General features: G+C 39.8%; 1 protein-coding gene across 2 annotated transcripts in view; it reads left to right on the forward strand.

Annotated features, from left to right (window-relative positions):
* brinp1 (bone morphogenetic protein/retinoic acid inducible neural-specific 1) overlaps positions 1 to 19,993 on the forward strand; it is a 113,417-nt gene that overhangs the window by 10,228 nt on the left and 83,196 nt on the right. For both annotated transcript variants that reach the window (XM_083531293.1, XM_083531292.1), the window contains exon 2: positions 17,842 to 18,109. In XM_083531293.1, the coding sequence (XP_083387419.1) occupies positions 17,892 to 18,109 (218 nt within the window). In that variant the 5' untranslated portion in view covers positions 17,842 to 17,891. The remainder of the gene's footprint in view (positions 1 to 17,841; positions 18,110 to 19,993) is intronic.

Here is a 19,993-nt window from a genome sequence, read left to right on the forward strand (position 1 = left end):
ATCATGGCTCTGGTCTCTGTGCTGATCTCGTAGCTGATCTCTAAACTAATTTTGTAGCTGATTTCGTAGATGATCTGTGAGCTGGTCTCTGTGTTGATCTTTGTGTTGATCTTGGAGCTGATCTCTTCATAGCTCAGCTTGCAGATCTGCCTCATGAATAATTTAGCTGCGAGTCCTGCCTCACCGCGAGGGTTCGGATAAACTGTGTGTTGTTTGTGACTACAGGAGACGTTGTGTTTCTTGTGAGGTGATTCTTTTATAGCAAACAGAGAGCAGGAATAAAGATTTTCATTATTTGCATGACATTTCAGAGGTGTTCCGTAATGTGAGGCTGATCTTACTATGTCATATTTCACATGTTTATCGATTGGGAACAGTTTTAGGCTCCATACTCTTACTGCAGCCTTATAGTGAAGAGAGATGGATGGATGGATGGATGGATGGATGGATGGATGGATGGATGGATGGATGGATGGATAGGCAGATAGACAGGTGGATAAAATAACAACTAATTAAAATAATTAATAGATGGATCAGTAGATTAATGCATGGATGATAAGATGGATAAATAGATGGATGAATTGGTGGATGGATAGATGGATGGATAGACAGGTAGAAAAAAAAATAGATGGGTCAATAAATCAGTGCATGGATAGAAGGATTAAGGGATTGATGAATGGACAGATAAAAAACAAAAAAATTACAAATTGATAGAAGAACCTATGGATGAATAAACAAACATAAAAAAACACAAAAAATAAAGAAGACAGACAGACAGACAGACAGACAGACAGACAGACAGACAGACAGACAGACAGACAGATTGATTGATTGATTGATTGATTGATTCACTGTGGAAATGAAAATCCGAAGGGAGTTCCTGTTCCTGTCTTCATGAGCTCCATGAACTACAAGCGTACATCCCTCTGCACTACATCTTCTGAGCCCCAATGGTACGTCCTGCTGTTCTGCACGTGTAGCGCTCAGTTTCCAACAAACAGCGGCGAGCATCTGATCTCCTGCCGTTCACGCCTTCCCAATCTCACTGATCCAAAGATAAACGGCGGGGATGCTTTTGTTTTTCTTTTCTTTTTTTCATCTCTGCTGCTGTGTGAAGCTACAGTACAAATATTTCCTATTAGGTTTGGATCCTAAAATTGTTCTGAAAGCACACGCGATTATAAATCCAGCAAGCAGCAGGCAACCAGATTAGCATAAACGGTATTGACATATTAGCGGTTAACTAGTTAATGTGTGTGTGTGTGTGTGTTTGTGTGTGTGTTTGTGTGTGTGTGTGTGTGTGTGTGTGTGTGTACAAGCATCAGTTTAACATTACGCAATTTTTGCTGTTAAAAAAAAAAACACCTCCTGATTTTCAATCCACTTAGGTTGCTATAGCGATAAAGCTCATTAACCTAATCAGCGATGTGATTACAATGTCCTCTAAAGATCTTCAGTTCCACTGAAATAATAAGAAGAAGATCTTTGCTATTAGCTTCTCTTCATTTTCTTCTCCCATTAGGGGTCGCCGCCGCAGATTATTTGTCTCCATCCGCCTCACTCTGTCCTCTACCGCCTGCATGTCTTTCCTTACCACCTCCTTAAACCTCCTTCTCCGCCTTCCTCTTTTCCCCTGCCTGGTGGCTCCATCTTCAGCATTCTTCTACTGATTTACCCCACGTCTCTCCTCTGCTCATGACCAAACCATCCCAATCGCTACTCTTTTAACTTGTCAGCTAACAGGTACACTATATGTCCAAAAACTTTAACTATTCCTTTCACTTGAACTAGGAGACCCAAACTTGTTCCAGCATGACAATTGAGATATACTGTACAGGGATGGTGTGGAAGATCTTCTGCTTTAGAGCGCCAACACTGTTGAACACCTTTAGGATAATTATAAATGCTGACTGCACCTCAGGCCTCCTCACCTCACCTCTATCAGTACCTGACTTGGGTTGATTAAATCTCTACAAGAACACTTTAACATCTAGAAAAGTGGAAGTTGACACTGGAGACTCCGTCCATAGATGTTTGAAAAACATCTCCTTCCATAAAACCTTAATAGGTTTTTGTAAAAAAACAAAAAAACAAAGTAAAATTGTATTACAAATATTTACAGTACATTGTTACTGTTTCACGGCGTCCTTGAGAACGTGGTGAACCTGAATTCTGGCAGCGGCACAAAAATAAAACCGGACTGCCTCGGTAATTATTTTGGTTCCTGATGGAGGTGGAGATGATTATGATTGCCCTGGGACTTGTGTCCATCGTGCGTGAGCACCACACTGAAACCTGTCCAGCTCTCTGAAGCATCCAGATGGATTATGGCCGGAGACGTGACGAGGATCGTGCGGGTTTTTGTGTTGACGCAATATCGCACAAGACTGAGAGTAAGAAAAGAAATAACACGATCTGGTTTCATCACGGCAGGCGAGCATTCGAAATCGCAGCAGGTTCATTTTTTTTATCCTTCGTTCTTCATGGATTCACATCGTTGAGTCATAAGAGCTTCTGGAGGCATCGCTAAAGCGTCAGTCTGAATCAGAAGAGGGTCAGAAGTTCAGCTCGCTCGACACGTCAGGATGTGAAGACAATCGAGGATCGTCTGAAAGAAGGAGGGAGGCATGGCGTAACTTCACTGTCACCATCACCGTCCGATCAGAATAAAGAGATATTACGCACATGCTGGAGACACAGAGGCCGTTAATCGTGTTGCAAATAAGTGTGAGCTGTACTGCAGGATGACACGTGACAGTCTGTAAATCAGAACATTACAGTATCTGCCAGATATTTAGTTGTAGTAGTGGTGGAAGTAGTGGCAGCATTAGTAGTATTAGTGGTTAAAGTGGTAGTCGAAAGGTGCTTTATATTTGTCACAGGTACTTTGCAGCACATTGAACTTTGCATATCCCAGTGATGTAAGGAAGCTGGAATGAGAGCATAGGGTCAGTCATGATACAGTGCCCCTGGAGCACAAAGAGTTTAAGGGCCTTGCTTAAGGGCCCAAATAGTGCCAGTCTGGTGATACTGGGACCCCCAACTTTCCAATCAGTAACTAGAGCCTTAACCACTGAGCTACCACTTTCCCCTAGTGTTAGTGTTGGTTAGTGGTTGTCGCTCAGTGGTTAAGGCATTGGACTTTGGATCGGAAGGTCACAGGTTGAAATCCCACAACCACCAAGCTGCCACTGCTGAGCCCTCAACCCTTCCCTGTAAGTCGCTCTGATAAGGGCGTCTGCCAAATGCCATAAATGTAAATGGTGGTAATAGTAGTGATAGTAGTGGTAATAATGGTGGTAATAGTAGTGATAGTAGTGGTAATAATGGTGGTGGTAGTAGTAGATTTGGTGGTCACAATGTAAGTGGTGGTAGCCTTAATAGTGGTAGTAATAGAGGCAGTGTTGGTGGTGGTGGGATTAGTGTTAGTGGTCGTAGTGTTAGTGGTTGTAGTGGTGGTGGTAGAAGTAATAGAGGTAGTGATGGTGATAGTAATAGTGGTGTTGGTGGTGGTGGTGCTTATAGTGGTGGTGGTATTAATGGTAGTTGTGGTGGTAGAGGTATTGGTGGTGATGGTGGTATTTGTAGTGATAGAGGTATTGGTGGTGGTGCTAATAGTGGTGGTGGTATCAGTGGTAGTTGTGGTGGTAGAGGTATTGGTGGTGGTGGTATTTGTAGTGGTAGAGGTATTGGTGGTGATGGTGGTGGTATTTGTAGTGGTGGTGGTGGTATTTGTAGTGGTGGTGGTGGTGGTGGTATTTGTAGTGGTAGAGTTATTGGTGGTGATGGTGGTGGTATTAGTGGCAGTGGTGGTGGTGGTATTAGTGGTAGTGGTGGTGGTGGTATTTGTAGTGGTGGTGGTGGTGGTATTTGTAGTGGTGGTGGTGGTATTGGTGGTGGTGGTATTTGTAGTGGTGGTGGTAGTGGCTGATGCTAGCTAAGTAATTAGTGTTATTATGGTTTACAGTGGGATTTTTTTTTAGCAATACAAAAAGCTAAAAAAAAGGACCCCCAGTGTGAAAGCAGTGAAAGTAACTTTGAATAAAAAGGTGTGTGTATACGGCCAGACGTCTGTAATATCTGCTGGTCTGGTGTGTGTCAGTGCAATGCAGTAGAGCGTGTAATCCCCCAGATGGCATAAAGCACTCAAAACTAAAACATCACGCAGTCTCTACATGACACGAGGCAGCGGTGTGCGTGTAAACGTGAGGCGTAGAAGTGTATCGTAACGTTTCTTCTACGAGGCTCCGAGAGCAGCATGCGAGCTCGTACGGCCATCTGCTTCCTGTCCCTGCGGATCTCTCAGATTACGGACCCCCGCCGCGTCCCATCATCTTCTGCTCCATCATGCGAAATCACACGTCAGTACGGATCGCCTCGCCCAAGCACTCAGCTCCAGAATCAGACATTTCCGTCCAGAGATTCTTTTTCTTGCGGCCTCGGAGACAGGAAGTGGCAGAAAAACAGAGCGGTGGGGAGGAAATGAGGTCAGTGCTGAGTTTCAGAAGAGGAGAGAAACCTGGGCTGATAATGAAGCAGAAGCAGCAGCAGCCGTGGGATGGAAACTTTGCTCATCTCCTCCGGGGGGGCTGCAGGTCCTATCTCCTGAGACGCATGCATCTGTTCCGCATCCTTGTATGTGCACGTTTGTGTGTGTGTGTGTGTGTGTGTGTGTGTGGCACTGAATACGCCTGAAAGCCAAAGGCTTAGTGCTGAGCAAGCATGTTTTTTCAGGTCAGAGATTTGATGCATCGCACAGCTTGTGTTTTTTTGCGGCTGTTTTTTTTCTGACAAGGACAAGGACCTCTAAAATACGGTCCGCTAGCAACATGATATGGCCAAAAGTTTGTGAACACCTGAGCGTGATTATGTTCTTTTTAACATTCTATTCCACATTGAGTCCCCATTCGCTGTTATAATAAACTCCACTCTTCTGGGAGAATGTTTGCACTAGATTTTGTGGAGATTTTGAGAGATTTGTTCTTTTACAAGGGTGTTAGTAAAGTCAGGAACTGATGTAGGTGATGTGAGGAGGCCTGGGGTGCCATCAGCTTTCCAGTTCACCTTCAGAGGTTTGTGCAGGTTGATTTCGTTTTTCCTGACATTTCTGACAAAACACTAAACCACGTCGGTTTCGCAGCTACTGCATAGAGACACACCGCATTCAGAGCAAAGATCTGTCCGGTCCTGTGCCGTCCTGAGATGATTTTACAGGCTTGGAGTAAAGGAGAGAGAGAGAACAACAGAAATTGTGACGGATGTGAGGTCCATCATCCATCAAACACACAAGCATTTAAATCAATTTATACTTCATATCATGTGTCAAGAGTTTAAATCCAAATGATTTCACATCAAAATTGAACAGAATCATTTCCTATTAGCTCCAGTGTATCGTGATTAGGGTCTTTTTAACCACAAAAGTATATAAATAATATATATATATATATAAAATAATAAAAAAATTAATAAACAAACAAACATATAAGTAAAATGAATCAAATTAGGATCATAAAAATAAACAGTTATAAACAATTTACTAAAATGATACACCACCATCATATGTGATTAAATATACTGAATGTGGACTTCTATCTTACCTTTTTATAATAATAATAATAATAATAATAATAATAATAATAATAATAATAATAATAATAATAATAATAATAACAATAATAATAATTATTATTATTATTATTGTTATTATTTTTTATTATTGAACCAAATGACTTTTTTTTCACGAATTTATGTACATTTTATATTTTAAATAAAAAAAAAAAGAAAGTGGATAAAATAAGCACATTTTTATTTATTTATATTAAATACACAAAATGAAATTTTGTAAATGAGTAAATGAAATTAATCAAGTAAATATTTGACATAAAAAAATGAAAAACACTAATAATTATTTCATTAATTCTTCTCTTCATAATAATAATAATAATAATAATAATAATAATAATAATAATAATAATAATAATAGTCAGTCAGCTACAGAAAGTATATTTTAAGCGAGATGTATTAGTTTTATTATTGAGAGATGCATGATGTGGGTTTAATTAGAACAAAATAAAAAATAACGTGTGATTTATAAGCTAAAATCTACTTTATGACTTCACAAGGCCAGCAAGTCGCACTTCAGCTCACATATTTATGGCTTTCAGAACATAAAACTAAATATAAAATCTGATGCGTGACTCGCTGGAATACGGCTCTGACTTTACCTAAAATTTATGTTGCGATTCTTTTTAAAACCCGAATCATTGATTATACACCAGAAAAAAAAAAGAGTAAAGTTGATTAGGGGTGAAATAGCTTTAGTTTGATTTGATTCTCTGCCGTTCTGCTGCGCTTCATTTATCTAAATTATCCCCAGTAACACCTTGACCATCTGAGTCGCCGGTCCCGCTCGGTCATTTGGGTCGTGTTAATTACTTTTTGGCTTCGGTCCAAACCTTGGCATCTCCGGTTTTTAGACGTGGGACGACGTGAAACAAACGTCCCAACCTCTGCAGAGGTTTTAAACTTCTCCATCGATCTCTGTGTGGACGACGACGATAAATACACCATGTGGATAAATTGAAACAAAGCGTCAGCCCATTAGTGAATTGGTTTGTTTTGAGAATCGGCCATCGATCGTGGGCCCTGCCGATCGGGTCGAGGTCGGGACGGGGATTTAATTATCCTCACGGCAGCGTGCACTGCTGAGCCATGACTTCAGAAGGTCAGAGAGCGCAAAGGGAGAAGCTCGGCCCTAAAATAGCCACAAAAATCTGCTCTAAACCAGCTCGGGTGCTCTCGGGTGCTGGGCTCAGGGGTGATTCTTAAAGTGTCAGGATTTTGGCAAGCGAATAGCAAAAAAGAAAAACATTATGTTAAACACAGGCTGAATTTTTAGCTCGCTAGCAATTTCCTTAACTGCTTTGGTTTTTAGAAAAACACCAAGTAAGTTTTGATCTAAAGAATTACTATTATTTTGGTTATTTTTTTCTGTCTGCTTGGTTTTTAATAAATCCACCCACCAGGTTCACATCCCGCTTTTGTCATTTTATGGTTTTTGCATGTTGCTTTTGTTTCTCTGCAACAAACTTGGGAATGTAATGCAATGAAGATTGACTTTGACCTAACACATCTATAAATGTCCAGATGTTCCAGATTTTCATTGCAAAATCCTTGGCTTGAAGAACAGCTTTACACACTCAGAACCCGGACACTTAATTTCTCCAAACATTCAGCTGAAATTTTTTGCTGTGCCTCCTCTAAATCTCACCGAAGATGTGCTTCATTAGTTGGAATTCCAGTTGATCTCAGAGCAGTTCAGTAGGATTAAGGGTGTGGTGTCTGGGCAGGTGGTTCTATGAAAGATATCACTTCAGACGTCTGTCTGCTCTCTGAATACCACTTACGGAACTCAGACGTGCGCTTCGGCTCATCGTCTTGTTGTACGGTGATGTCGGTTCCGATGAGCCGCAGTGCAGACGGAACTGCACGGTGATGAAGTGTGGAATAGGAGCCGTGTTGGCTCACATTCACTTTTCGGAACCTTCCCTGCTCCAAAACAACTGCATTAAACTTCCACCTCCATGTGTGAGTGTGAGTTGTTCATGTCACACAAGTTTCTCTGGTAGAGACACAAACGTCCCAATTGGACTCCACAGAACTTTCATCCACTCGTTCACTGTCCAGTTAGTGTGTATTTGCCTGTTAAAGACTGACTAAAAGATTCTGTGTGTCCACACAGAGGTGCTGTAATTTTTCTTTTTATTTAATATTATTATATTGCAAATGATATTTTTACTCATAAATGTTTTCCCTTTTTGTTTTTTCTTTGTTTACCTTGTTTATTTCCTCTTACAATCTTGAGGTCGCTCGAATCCCCTCGACACCCGACATGCCGATGAGCGGCCGCTGTTCTGTGCGTTTGCTTCCTGGCGTGACCTTTACCTATACAGAAACGAGACAGAAATTCAGGCTTCGACTCTTGCAGAATTGACGTCTGTGACTCAGAAGCACGCTGGCATTTGCGTCGGCTCTCCCGAGACCACCGTCCTGAGATAAGCTTTTTTAAAAGCACTAATTTGATGCGTCCTGTCGGTTCTCCGAAGCTTTGCATCGGCTCCCTGTGGATCTCACGGGACTCGGGCGCTCGATACGTCACCACAGAGGATCATGGGATGCAATTAAAGAACAAGCCAGAGGTCTTTGCGAGCTGGGATGAGGGAAATGGATTTCGGGATGATTTCGAGAGCGTGTGTGGGGTCGTATGAGATCTATACGGTGCGTCCTTTGGGATTCATTGAACATAATGCATTCTTAGAGCACTGGAGGGATGAAGAACATTGATAGCATCTGTTTCAGTGTTTAAATCGAGATTGTTTGAGGAATCACTTATTTGCAGCTCCATTCATGACAGTAACATGAATGAGGGGTCAAAATCTATATTTTTTTTTGTAATGAAACCCGAATACCCAAAACTTGGATCTTCAAATCTTTAGTTTGCTTTATTATTTAAACAAATTTATTTAAATGTTTATAATTCAGTAGACAAATTCCTCCAACATGCTATCAGGTTAATCTCTGAGCTAGCTTCTTAAAGTTTACTGGCCTCTGTGACGACTACGAGACCATGGAGTTACATACCAGTACATGATGTGATAAAGCATTGTTAAAGAATTTAACCAGAAGTCCCACAAACTAATTAAGCAAAGAGCAAAAAAGGAATTTGGAATGTTACTGTACCCAAAACCTACTTACATGAACTTTGATCACATTCCGGAGTAAAAAAAAAAAGATCATGAGGCCAAGGATAAGTGATGAGAAACTCATTTCCTGCTTAACTGATTTTTCTGATTCCTCATCATACTTTGGGTCATGTGACAGAGGTACATACAGGATCTGTACAGGAAACATCTCGAGGCTCCTGGTCTCAATATTTAGTTTAATCAGTGTCCTTTTGTTTTCCCTGGTGGTCTAGTGGTTAGGATGCGGCGCTCTCACCGCTTTGGCCCGGGTTCGATCCCCGGTCAGGGAACCGACCCCCGCCACTCTTAATGCCGGTCCCAAGCCCGGATAAATGGGGAGGGTTGCGTTAGGAAGGGCATCCAGCGTAAAAACATGTGCCAAATCAAACACGCGGATGATAAATATGGATAATCCGCTGTGGCGACCCCTAATGGGAGAAGCCGAAAGAAAGTTAGTGTCCTTTTGTTTATCACACAGATACAGTTTTAAATGACTTGTTATTAACAGATCGATTGCAAAATTGACAAATACATATGTTATATGTAAATATTTAAGAAATATACAAATTATTATATTCTTAAATTTAAATTTTCTTAAAAGCTTTATTTCTTATATACAATAAAAAATTGGGCAGAACCCGATTGCGTAGTTGTAGGAGTAAAATGTTAAACTTGGCTTTGTGCACAGTGGCATGCTGGATGGGTCATGTCTTAGTTCAGGTGATGGAAAATGTCATGTGACCAAATCGAATCAAATTGTGTGCCTCAAACTGGGTTTGATCAGTTTGGTGAAGACCTTCATATGGCTGAAAACGTGTGTGTACAACATTTGACTAGTACATAAATAAAAAACCTCTTGACTAAGTGTTAAACTGGAATTATTACATACAGCAGTGCCACGACTTTTCTGCATTAACATTTTGTTAACAAGGTTGGAAATGATGATCGAATCACAAAATCCAATGCAGAATTATACGAGTCTGTAACGTCACATGACAAATGAATGAAGGATTTGGAAGAAAGAAGAGATTCGGGAGGACACCTTATCATTTCTGTGTCTCATGTAACAAACAGATGTAGGGATGTTGAATATGTACAATCAGAGCAACATTAAGAAATCACGCGATCATGATTAGGATGAATCGCCAGTACCGAGTCATGTCAATAATTGCGTGATTCGGCAAAAACGACACACTTTCTTGGACAAAACATCAGTCCTGAATTAAATAACTGAGACATTCAAAATGAACAAATCACATTCTGAGGCAACTTGTTAGTTCTGAGCCTTTTATATATGTAAATGATATTAAATATACATATTATTTATAAAAGTATATAAATGAGTCAATTCAAACGAACAAATCACTCACTGGGACAACTTGCTATTCCATGACAGTAATGTGAAAATCTTACAAATAATGCTGACATTTTTTATTTTTTTTTCATTAATTAATGAAAGGACAAAAAAGTAATTAAAATGCGTAGCGACTCTCTGAGAGTTAATGTTAATCTGAATAAACTGGTAAATGTCACGGTGGAAGAAAAAGAAATTAACTAATTCTGTGTTTTGTATTCATTGAGAAGTTTAATTTGGAAAAAAAGAAAAAAGAAAAAAGAAAAAAATCCCTGCTTTTTCCTTGTTGAATATATCTGGAATTCACCATATGGTGCTAATATTAATAATAACAGTGAAATTTTTTTTTATAAAAAAACTATACATTATTTATAAGAATAAAAGCAAAGGAAAAATATATCAAATGTGTCTTCTGGTCTTGTTTAGATAATAATAATAATAAGAAATGTTTTATAAAATAATAAAAGAAAAGAAAATGTGGGTAAAATGCAAACGGATTAGGAGACATTTGGTTTCCACAAAAATATTCTGCTGTACATTTATTTGCTTCCACATAAAAATTTTCTAATTGTAAAATTCTTATCTAAATGTATATTATAAAATTATAATATTATTAAAAACCACAAAAAAATAAAACAACATAATATATATTTATATTAAACTACACTCTTTTTTTCTTTTGAAGATTTTCTCAAGATTTTGTGGAGATTCATTCGTCCACATGGGTGTTGGTAAAGTGAGGTAGTGATGTAGGTGAGAAGGTCAGGAGACCTGGGCAGTTTGTGGAAGAACCCCGTGTGCCTGGAAGCATAGGTGTACAACATTTGGCTAACATACACATAAAAGCATTTTCTGCATTAGTATTTTATTGAAAATATTTATAATAAAATATTAACCCAGTATGACTCGTCCACCAGAGGCGGGTTCGTAAAAGCGCTACGACGCCACACCGGCAATTCTGCTGACTCTGCATTACCCTGCAGCGCTGACTCGAGTAAAAGTCGATCCTTTACAGCAAATGGAAATCAGCCAAAGTTACTGCACCGGCCGATCATAATTATTTAACGATTGCGTTTAATTAACTGCGCATATAGCACCATAATTACGACTCAGCAGAAAACGTGGCGTTTTCTTTAATCCTACATGCGACGTCTGAATCCCTGGTGCTCAGGAGCGTTCTTTTTTGATGGGTACGAGCCAGGAGAGACATTACTGAGCGTTTATTGCCGAAGTCCGAATTCAGTGACCAGCTGTGTTCCACATGCGGCAATAAAACGACTCTGGTTCAGGTTTAATCATTCAGGCATTTCATCTTTCATGGAGTGGAATGGTGTCGAGTTCTGGATTCTGATTGTTGATTCTTTTTATGTATATCAAAACAAAGTATTTGGGTCAACGTCTATTGACCAATCAGAATGCAGAATTCTCGTGTTATTAGCCACTGTACATCATGTGCAGAAATAAGAACCGAATCCTTGAGAAGAGAATGAATCAAGATGATGTGAGAGGTTTAGGATGGACCCTTCTCTCTTTCTCTCTCTCTCTTTCTGGCTGAACTGCCAGAGAATTCACTCTACACACTCATTCCTTCCCGCTGTGGTTTCTAATGCTTCTCCTCTCGCTAGCTATGAATCAGATTTCACCTCGTCACCTGAAGGACCCGAGCATGTGCTTTCTCTGAGATCTCTCAATGTCAGACAAATGAAAAGCTCTCTCTATGCTCATGGGTGTGTTTGGAAGGTTTTGGCCACCATGAGAACCTCGGAACAGCTTTTAAGCTTCTCGGTGGAGATTCTACATGCCACAGGAACCATACAGGAACCATAAAAGCTGTTCCTCCAAACGAAAGAAAAACTTGACTGTTAAACATTACAATCGGATGTTTTGTGGAAACAAACGTTCATGAAATACAAGCTTTTGTTTTTTTCACATGGAGAAATCTCAGTAAAAATACACAGTATGGATAAAATCCCAATTTAAAATTGAGAAGAATCATTGATGTTTGAGGAGCCGCTGGGAAACAAGTCGCTTTTACACAGTTACAGTACGAGGATTTTATTTTGTGTCTATTTGTGTTATTGTCTATCTATCTATCTATCTATCTATCTATCTATCTATCTATCTATCTATCTATCTATCTATCTATCTATCTATCTATCTATCTATCTATCTATCTATCTATCTATCTATCTATTTAATGATCTATCAATAGAGAGATAAACAGATGAACATTAGTCTGATTTAATTGTTCACCTTTTTTTTATTCTGTTGTCCTATATAAGACTGCAGTTGGTGTTTGTTGAGCTCCATGGCCCACTTTCTCACACACACACACACACACACACACACACACACACACACACACACACACACACACACACACACACACACACACTGTGATGTTGGCATCTTGTTGGATGAAGGAATTATCCTGGAAAAATCCAAGCTGCCAAAGCAGCCTGCTCCGTGTTCATGCTGTAAAAACTCAGTGTAACTCAGGGTTCATGTGACGGCTGTACAACAGAGATCCACTGCACTTCCCCTGGAGTGAGAGATCACACTTTTAACTCCGACTGAGGCCTCCTGTAGGTGTTTGTCTGAGTGTGTGTGTGTGTGTGTGTGTGTGTGTGTGTGTGTGTGTGTGTGTGTGTGTGTGTGTGGTGTGGTTTTATGGATTTGACTCCTTTGAGGAAATCAGGATGATTCATATGTATAGAGGCGACGACTATGAGGTGTGTGTGTGTGTGTGTGTGTGTGTGTGTGTGTGTGTGTGTGTGTGTGTGTGTGTGTGTGTGTGTGTGTGTGTGTGTGTGTGTGGCAGATTGAGAACTCACGCATGAAAGCCATCTCATTAGCAACAGGGGTCGAGAGTTCACAGGTTCATGTGGGGTTAAAGTCTCAGGCAGCCGGTACATTTACACCAATTACTCCATTCATGTGAGGAAGAATCTGAGCAACATATAGATAAACATCATCATCATTACACACGATCTTTATACACACACACACACACACACACACACACACACACACACACACACACACACACACACACACACACACACTTGCATTATTAACTTACTTACTGGATAAACCACACGTGAAATCAATTGCTGAAACTTTGCATGATATGGCCGAAGGTTTATAAACACCTGACCATAAGATTTGTATGTGATTTTTGAACATTGAGTTCCATTGAGTTTCCATTTGCTGTTATAGTAACCTTCACTCTTCTGGGAAGATGTTCCACTAGATTTTGTAGTGTGCTTGTGGAGATTTGTGGAGATTCATTCAGCCTCAAGTGCAGTTCATTTCATTTCTTACAAATGTTATGAATTAATCAGTTAATTGGTGAATGGATTTGGTTTGTTAATTGATGTTAATTGTTGGCTGATTGGTTGGTTGTTTGGTTAATTAGTTTATTAATTAATTGGTACGTTTATTGGCTTTTTGGTTTAAATTTTTTGAATGGCTGTTTGTTTGTCTGTCAGAGATAACGCTCTTCAATTTTTAGGACAGAAATTTGTTTCTTTAAAGTCGCTCAGTAACATGACGAGCTTTCCATAAAAGATATAATGTTCTAAATAAAAACGGTAGGATTTTTTTCTTTTAGTTTTTCTGTTGCTTTTCAGAGTCTTCAATCTTTATCCTCCTCCTCCTCCTCCCCATTCGACAATTAACGTTAGTTCTGTAGCTAATGCGGAGCTACAACATGACATGCCGACATTCCTTCATTCATGGTTCCTCCCCGTCCATGTTTCTCTCCTCCGCATGCTTCGAGTTAAACGCCGCACTGTCGCGTCCTGACAGCCAACTTCAAGTGAGTCTAAACTAATTATCTGAAAGGGCTGCTTTATTACATTGCTTTACCGTGTATTTGTCATCGCAGAAGGAACCGCTGTCTGGCCTCAAGATCTTTATTCATTAAATCTCAGAAGGAGAACGCACTCGTTATATCACTGTCTGCTGCGCCGCCTAAATTACCCTGCGCTGCTCCGAGCAGGACCGATGCCATTTTAAACGTCTTCTAAAGAACTGCGATATTGCACTAGGCCAACTTTTTTAGAAAATTAGTTTTGGACTTTTTTCCTCTATGGTATTTACCTTAGAGTCATCATTACTTACGGGTGGCGTTATTGTATTTTATTTATTTATTTATTACTCCATTATACCAGTAAATGCATAATTTAGGACATGCTGCATGAATATGCATTATTCATGGTGTTTGCTTGTTTCCGAAGGCTGGCTCAGATTGTTATTCATCATCCAAAAACACTCGCTACAGCAGCCGGAGCGACTCTGAAAAATGACACGAATGCTATTTATATATTTATATATATTTATACATACCATAAGATTGTTCCGTGCTTCTTTTTCCATTTTCCACATGTAGTTCTGCTGTGATAATAATCTGCACTTTTCTGGGAAGATGTTCCACTAGATTTTGCGGAAATTCATTCAGGCACTAAGTAAAATCTGGTAGTGATGTAGGTGAGAAGGTGAGGAGGCCTGGGGTGCAGTCAGCATTCACATTCATCCCAGAGGTGTTTAATAGGGTTGGAGATGTATAGTAGAAGATTTCCCACTCCACCCCCTGTAAAGCAGATGTTCATGGAGCTTTGTGTACATGCTGAAACAGGTTTGGATCTCCTAGTTCAAAAAAGGGAAAGTTTCATTCGACTGCATTCAAAGACGTCAGATATAATTGTGTTTCTCCAACTTTGTGTTAAGAGTTTGGAGAAGAACCTCATAGGTTAAAATAAATATTAGCTTTAAGCAAACGTATGTTTATTATTAGTGAAACCAAACTCCACAATGTACAACAACTTGTAACTGTTTTAAAGTAAATAAACTGGGGGTTTTAAATGAAGTAAATCACCAGGACACCAACTTTTGCTTTGTTTCCACACGGGCGGATTTAATTGCCGGATGTGCGCATCATGGCGGATTTCGGTGCTTGATTTGCCTCTTTTATATTTACTCATTTCTATTTTGAATAAAATTGGTCAAACAGAAATGCATTAAAGATTAATTTAGAGATGCATTAATTGTGCGTTAATAAAATTTGTGCCGTTAAAATTAACTTGTGTTAATTATGCACTAATTATATATATATGACTAAAGAAATAAAATAAAGCCCTTAACGATCATATTTATTGGCACATTTCGGTCGAATCCCAGGGTCTGATTGGTCGATACACTCTCTGTTCTTGCTGCTTTGTTTTCTGTATCTTCAACGATTCTTTTGTGTTTTAAAGCTTCCCACTTTCCGCATCGTCTCTCGCCGTCTAATACACTGAGGGGAAAAAAGATTTTGACTGAAATATCAGCAGAACAAAGTTACAGCGTCTGTAGCCGGAGGGTGAAGTTAAGCGCATGGAAGCCATTTTCGGCTGTAATTACGCTTATCGCTGAGCGAAGACACGATTCGACTGGCTGCGAGGAGATAATAAAGAGCGCCCGTGACGAGCGCTAGGACAAGTGTGTTTTGAACGAGAGAAGGAGCATGAGAAACGACAGGCCTTTTGTTAAACCACTCTGTTGTTAATGAAACGCAGAAAGACTATGGCGATATTGATGACGCCATTTTATACAGCAGGATCCATCGGCGCTATCGAAGATTCTTTACTGATGCAGAAGATTTGCTCAGTCCGTTTCTGGTGTTTAAGACTATTATTGAAAACGTAGAAGCAATTGAACGAAAGATTTAACAGTGTTAAGCCCCACATGATCCTTTCTGTATTTCCCCCTTTTTGATATTCAGTTCCAGTTGTGTAAATACATTTCGGTTTTGAGGTGAAGGTCCACATGAGAGCATGAGGAAAAAACCCGGAGAGATGGACATGTCTGACAGGGTTAAAGCTGAGGGTTAACATGCAACTGCATTCATTCAGTTTCATTTTCATTTCTTACAAAATAATATTAACTGATTGATGGATGGATTGAATAAATCAGTTAACATACAAATGACTGAATGTTTGATTGATTGACTAATTAATTATTGAAGAACGAAATGCTGACTAAAGGTGCAAAATTATGATTGTTCATTTATTTGTTGTTTGTTTAATCATTTATTCAATTATTCTTTGATTCCATAATCTATGTCAATTAATCAACCAATTAAATAAATCAACCAGTCAACCAATCAGTGTCAATCAACTGGCTGTCTCTTTGTTAATTATTCATTAATCAATTAGTACATTATTAAAATAAGTAATTAATTAAAACGATTGAATGAATTAACAGACGAATGAACAAGTGAATAAATAAATACCTTTATTTTACCAATTAATTGTTTATTGATTTATTTATTCATTTGAAAACGTCGAAGGAATTGATTAAAATACAATTAATTTATTCATGAAATTAATTAATGTATGCATTCACTTTTTCATTTATTCGTTCATTCATTCAGTTGATTTATTATTTATTGATTCAATTAATTCATACATTTATTCATTATAAACAAATAGGCAACTGGTTAATTGACATTTGATTGATTGGTTTGTTGACTGACTGATTGATTATTTGATTGATTGATTGATTGATTGTATTGATTGAATGTAGCCGATCTGAAGTGCTATAAAGAGCTGAAGTAACAAATGAGAACAGAAAGTCGCTTGTTTTACAGTCTGGCATTAAATGTAGCTATAAATGGATAAAAATTCATCGGTTTAATGAGTGTGTATCTGTTGACGGAGTGTTTGGTGTCTGATGAACAGAACGCTTTGTGATAAAGCGATTCATCTCTTGGAATCTCGTCTTTCACTAAGCGAGATCTTTTCCGTGTGCGTTATTTGATGTGAGCGATCCGTGTGCGGATACACACTCGGTGTTGATTACAGTCCCTGAGACGTCTCACACACTCTGTTTTACGACACGTCACGGATGATCCTGTCGACCTCGGGTGAACTTTTTACGCTGCTAATTAGTGGGAAAGACGTGAAAGGGGCACGTCTGCACTCGGGAGCTGCTCGACGGCCTGAAAAGGCCACCGAGGGTGTTAAGGGGGGATGGAGTGGGGGGGGGGGGGGTATGGGCTGAGAGAAGCTGAGAGACTTTGTGTGTGTGTGTGTGTGTGTGTGTGTGTGTGTTTGTGTTTTACATTAACATTCTTTTAGTATGTGAAAAGGGCAAATGAAAAACAAATGATGGTGATGGGTAAAAATGGGTAAACAGAGCAAAAAAAAAAAAAAGATAAAGAAAGGTAAAGAGAGGAAAAGAGAGAAAAAGATGAGTAAACAATGAGAAAGAAGGGTAGAGAAGGGTAGAGATGTGTCAAAAAGGAGTCAAAAGGGGTAAGGGGGTAAAGAGATGTGGAAAAGGTTAAAGGTTTCATGAGAGATAAAGAGAGGTAAAGAGGGGTGTAAAGAAGGTGAAGGGGGTAAAGTTGGATAAAGAGATAAAGAAAAGTAGTGAAAGGTAAAGAGGGGTAAAAAAAAGGTGAAGCCAGGGATAAGAGAGGTGAGCTGACTACGGAGTAGAAGGGATAAAGAAAGGTAAAGAGAGGTCCAAAAAGTTAAGGAAAGGTAAAGAGCGGGGACAAAAAGAGGGTGAAGGGGCAATCTCTTTTTCTTCGCTTTACCTTTCCTCATCCATACCCTGTTTCTTTCTCTTTCTGTCTATCATTCTCTCTTTATAGATACACTGTGTATATATTTATTTCTCGTGCTACTTCTCCTCCCTCTATTTACCACTGTATCTCATTTCTGCTCATGATCTTTATTCTCTCTCTCTTTCCTGCAGGTCTCCATAGAATGGAGCGAGAATGAACAGAGAGCGGCTGAAGGAAAAGCATGAACTGGAGGGTCATTGAGGTCACTTGCTTCCTGTTTCTATGGGATCATCTATCAGTTGAGTGTCTGCGTGTGGATCCCTCGTCCTCCGAGCATCATGTGCCCAAGCACTTCGACTGGCTCATCTCCGACCGCGGCCCTTTCCACCACAGCAAGGCCTACCTCGCCTTCGTGGAGAGATTCCGCCAGGGATTCACCACCCGCTATAAAATTTATCGGTGAGAAAAACTCCGGTGTGATTGGGAAATCTGCTCAGGAACCGTGACACGTTTATCAGATATTTTAGACCGTTCCCTTCCTCTCTCTTTCTTTCTATCTCAATCGTTCTATTTCTCCCCCACTTTCATTCACATCTTGTTTTTCCTGCACGCTTCTCCTTTCTTTTTTTTTTTTCTCTCCATCTTTATAGCTCTTTCTCGTTCTTTGTATTTATCTCTCCTCCTTTCATTTTCTTTTTTTTTCATGTCCTCTGTGAACTGCGTCTTTTATTCTGTTTATCCGTCCTACTTTCTCTGTCATACTTCCACCTCACCTTTCTTCATCCCTACCATCTCTCTCTCTCTCTCTCTCTCTCTCTCTCTCTCTCTCTCTCTCTCTCTCTCTCTCTCTCTCCCTCTCTCTCTCTCTCTCTCTCTCTCTCTCTCTCTCTCTCTCTCTCCCCTTATCATATTTACTTATTTTGATTTTCTCTGCTATTCTGTCCATCCATCCTTCTTCCTCTTTCTCACATTCATCTCACCCTTTCTCACCCTTCTCTCTCTCTCTCTCTCTCTCTCTCTCTCTCTCTCTCTCTCTCTCTCTCTCTCTCTCTGCACCTTTCCATCTTTTTATCTTTTCTGTCCCAATCCCTTTTACTTTTTCTGATGCTGGCTCCTGCCTTTTTCTCTGACCATCTCTCTCTTTCTCTTTTCTCTCTCTTTCCTGTATTCACTCACTCTCTCTCTCTCTCTCTCTCTCTCTCTCTCTCTCTCTCTCTCTCTCTCTCTCTCTCTCTCACTCTCTCTCTCTTTCTCTCTCCTTATCATATTTACTTATTTTGATTTCCTCTATGCTATTCTGTCCATCCATCCTTCTTCCTCTTTCTCACATTCATCTTACCCTTTCTCATCCTTCTCTCTCTCTCTCTCTCTCTCTCTCTCTCTCTCTCTCTCTCTCTCTCTCTCTCTCTCTCTCTTTACTTTTTTGTTCTCATGTCCTCTTTGTTCTGTTTCTCCATCTTTCCCCCACCTTTCTTTTTGCTTCATCCTTACCATGTCTCTCTCTCTTTTTCTTCTTCTCTTTGTATTTATCTTTATATTTTCCCTCTTTTATGTACAGTGAAAAGAAAGGAGAGGAGAAATGAGAGGAGGAAACCCGAGTGGTTGTTGTGGGATGTGTTTTGTGACAGGTTCAGTGTATGATGTAAAAAAAGTATATATTTCACTTCTAAACACAGAAGTCAACCCTTTTTTTTTCATCCCGGAGCCGAGATTTCTGTCGCTTCTCTCCATGAGCTGATCTCAGGTCCACGTTGCGGCCGAGGAAAAGAGGAGAAATGAAATGAATGTGTTTTTGAGGTTGTTTGGGTTTGTTGTGTTTGTAGTCGTTTGCCTTCTGTTCTGCATCCTATTTAACAGCGTTGTCAAAAAACACGGTGTTACATTTTCGAACGCGCTGTCTTTTCATCTGTCAACTTTAATGCCAGAAATCGCTGAGTCTGAGAGAGAGAGTGTGTGTGTGTGTGTGTGTGTGTGTGTGTGAGTGTGTGTGTGTGTGTGTGTGTGTGTGTGTGTGTGTGTGTGTGTGTGCATGTACCCGCATGTAAGACGTGATTTGTCAGAACAGAATTCAAAGTATTACTATGATTCCCTCGCCTCTTTGCAAATATTTGACTGGCACGCGCATGCAAATAGAGAACGAGGGAGAACGAGAAAGATAGAAAGAGAGGAATTGAAAGAGAGACCGAGTGCTCTCTATCCATCCCTCCAACCCCGAGCGCTCTTTGAAGTCCGTGAGCTGAGAACGATATGTTTGATTCGCCGTCACTTCCTCCTCCCGTCTCTTTATGCGTCTTTTTCTTTTCCCTTTTTTCCCCCCTGCTTTTTTCTTTCTCTCTGGCCTCT

Source organism: Silurus aristotelis (genome assembly GCF_946808225.1).
Source record: "Silurus aristotelis genome assembly, chromosome: 26".
NCBI classification, from domain to species: Eukaryota; Metazoa; Chordata; class Actinopteri; order Siluriformes; family Siluridae; genus Silurus; species Silurus aristotelis.